The sequence below is a fragment of the Austrofundulus limnaeus genome, unplaced genomic scaffold, assembly GCF_001266775.1.
Source record: "Austrofundulus limnaeus strain Quisiro unplaced genomic scaffold, Austrofundulus_limnaeus-1.0 Scaffold313, whole genome shotgun sequence".
NCBI classification, from domain to species: domain Eukaryota; kingdom Metazoa; phylum Chordata; class Actinopteri; order Cyprinodontiformes; family Rivulidae; genus Austrofundulus; species Austrofundulus limnaeus.
The window spans coordinates 47,022-49,665 of record NW_013952715.1 but is presented as its reverse complement, the minus strand read 5'-3'; the positions used below and the strand labels follow the sequence as shown (position 1 = coordinate 49,665).

Sequence of the window (2,644 nt, the reverse complement as noted above, 5' to 3'; positions counted from 1 at the left end):
ATGAGAACATCCTCATCTCTGAAAGAGTGACCGCTGGCCTGTAAATGAGTGAAAACTGCAGAGTTCTGGCCATTAGACGTAACTCGTCTGTGTTGGGACATTCTTTTGAAGTATCAAGTATCCTTGAAAATATTTCTCTTAGGTTAAATCTCAGCTGTTTGTCTGCAGTAGGAGAGTTTTCCTTCACCTCTCTCAGATATTTTCCTCCATGAGGACCTGACGGTGAAGATCGGTGACTTTGGCCTGGCCACTGTCAAGTCTCGCTGGAGTGGCTCCCACCAGTTTGAACAGCTGTCCGGCTCCATACTATGGATGGTGAGTGTTGGAAACCTCCTCTTGTTCTTTGTTATAACATATTGGTGACAAACCAGTCTGTAAATGTAGTTTCCATTTAAAACTTTCAGAAGTTTTCCTCTTCGCTTTAGCTCAGTTCTAAAAAACAGATTATGATCGGCGCAGATGTTCAGTTCTCATCGAGTTTCTATGAAACTTTTCAAAATCTTCTTCATTCACCAACACAAATCAGTTAAATATGTATTCTGTATACACACTGGCTTCAGAACTTATTAACCCAAACTTTTTATCATTTTATGTCTCATCCTTTTGCTAATTTATTAAAATATAAAAACAAAATGATCCCCTTTCTGTAAGTCTTCAGCCTTTTTGAATGTCCTAACGTGGACCAGGCATAGAACTGATTTAAATATTAACCAACATGTTTGGAGGAACTTCACCAATGCTCCCAGTCCAACCAGACTAAGATTTACGAAGAAGAATGATAGAAAAACCTCCAGTTCTAGACTGAACTGCTGCCAGAAGTGCTTCCACTCAGAACTAAAGGGTGACGTTTAGGTTTTATGTTTTATAAATGCACAGAATTGTATAAAATTCAGTTTTCTCTTCATCATTATGAGGTACTGCGGTGAGAATAATAAGGAATAAAACAATCAAACGATAATTTACAATAATAGGTAATTAGGTGTGTGTGTGTGTGTGTGTGTGTGTGTGTGTGTGTGTGTGTGTGTGTGTGTGTGTGTGTGTGCCATCAGGCTCCAGAGGTGATCCGGTTGCAGGACAAGAATCCCTACAGTTTTCAGTCTGATGTCTATGCCTTTGGGATTGTTCTTTACGAGCTCATGTCAGGAGCTCTGCCCTACTCCAACATCAACAACAGAGATCAGGTGAGTCTGTGATGATGAGCTCATCACTGTCCCATCTTACCGCTCCGGTGTAGGTGATGTGGGACAGCGTGTCCACATACATGTGAACAGAGGGTGCAGATGTTAGACATGTAATACAGAAACTTTACAGAGTAGATGCTGTGAGTGTAGTTCTGTGTCAGCTTCAAATACTGAAGAAATTATTTTATTTTATTGAGGTGAAAACATTTTTAAAGTTGTTTTTTGCTTTGACTTCACTGCTGACCGCAGGACCCTAATTTCCCATCTGGAGCACTGTGGTACCAGTCTGACTGGAGTTACTCTGTAAACCTCAGAGAATCTGTTTCTTCCTCAGTTTGTCTTTTGTGGAGTTCCTCAGGGTGTTATTCTCGGTCCAATATTATTCTCTCTGTACATACTCACTTTGGGCTCCATCTTCGTAAATATTATGGCTCTTTCCTATATATTTATACATGTAAAGCAGGGTTGGGTGATGTTGGCAAAAAATTCATCATGGTTCTAGTCACATGACCAATTTAAATCACTCTAGTGGGAAAGATTTGCTCTGCCTAAAAGTCTGTTCCAAACTGTGTCAAAAGAAGACTTCAGGCTATACATCAATTGTTAAATTGTGTTGATAGACCAAGTAAAACCTGTAAATTATGATAATTTACAGAACTGTTTTTTAACTGTTCATCATTTTTGAAGTGCGTTGCAGTGGAGGCAGGGAAAGATGGACAGATTCATGGAAAAAATACCTCAGTCCACCCTGTAATCTCACCCCCACCCTGCCCAGCTATTTGCTGGGGGAAATCTTTCAGTCTGCCTGGTGTCATAAACGTATTAATTGTCAAGTGACTGAAAATAATCAAAGTTTTTCTGACAGTTAATTGCACAATACGATTTTGCCCAACTCAAATATGAAGACACACGTTTACAGCAAACTGACTTTTAGTTGTAGCTCCTGAGTTACAGAACACTCTGCATGGAATTGAGGGAAGTTTCAACACACTATCGCATACATGATATTGTTTTTCCTGTTCCGTCAGATTATATTCATGGTGGGTCGGGGTTACTTGTCCCCCGACCTGAGTAAGGTGCGCAGCAACTGTCCGAAGGCCATGAAGAGGCTGATGGCTGACTGTCTGAAGAAGAAGCGAGAAGAGCGACCCCTCTTCCCCCAGGTGAGAAGTAAATGCTGAAGTTGGCCACCGAAAAGGAAAAACAAGCTCCACCTCCCTCTGCATGTCTCAGCGAGCAGGTTAAAGGGATCCCCGATTAGTTGTAACATTAGACTTTATTTGATAAACATATATTTAACTGTAAAATAAAGACTGAAAAAATACTGTAGGATGTTCAGTTTTTATCATTTTTAAACTAAAAGTTTTAAAATATATTACACGGACAGGGCCATTTTATTTTCATGCAAAGCATTCTGGGTAAATGATGACATCAACTAAGTCATCACTGCGAGGCTGCTAGCG

The 2,644-nt window shown here is 40.2% G+C and overlaps 1 protein-coding gene across 1 annotated transcript in view; it reads left to right on the top strand.

The window, feature by feature from the left end:
* The window catches only part of braf (B-Raf proto-oncogene, serine/threonine kinase), a 30,172-nt gene that overhangs the window by 23,950 nt on the left and 3,578 nt on the right, over positions 1 to 2,644 (top strand). The window contains exons 15-17 of the mRNA XM_014021984.1: positions 197 to 315; positions 1,050 to 1,181; positions 2,210 to 2,344. Of these exons, the coding sequence (XP_013877438.1) occupies positions 197 to 315; positions 1,050 to 1,181; positions 2,210 to 2,344 (386 nt within the window). The remainder of the gene's footprint in view (positions 1 to 196; positions 316 to 1,049; positions 1,182 to 2,209; positions 2,345 to 2,644) is intronic.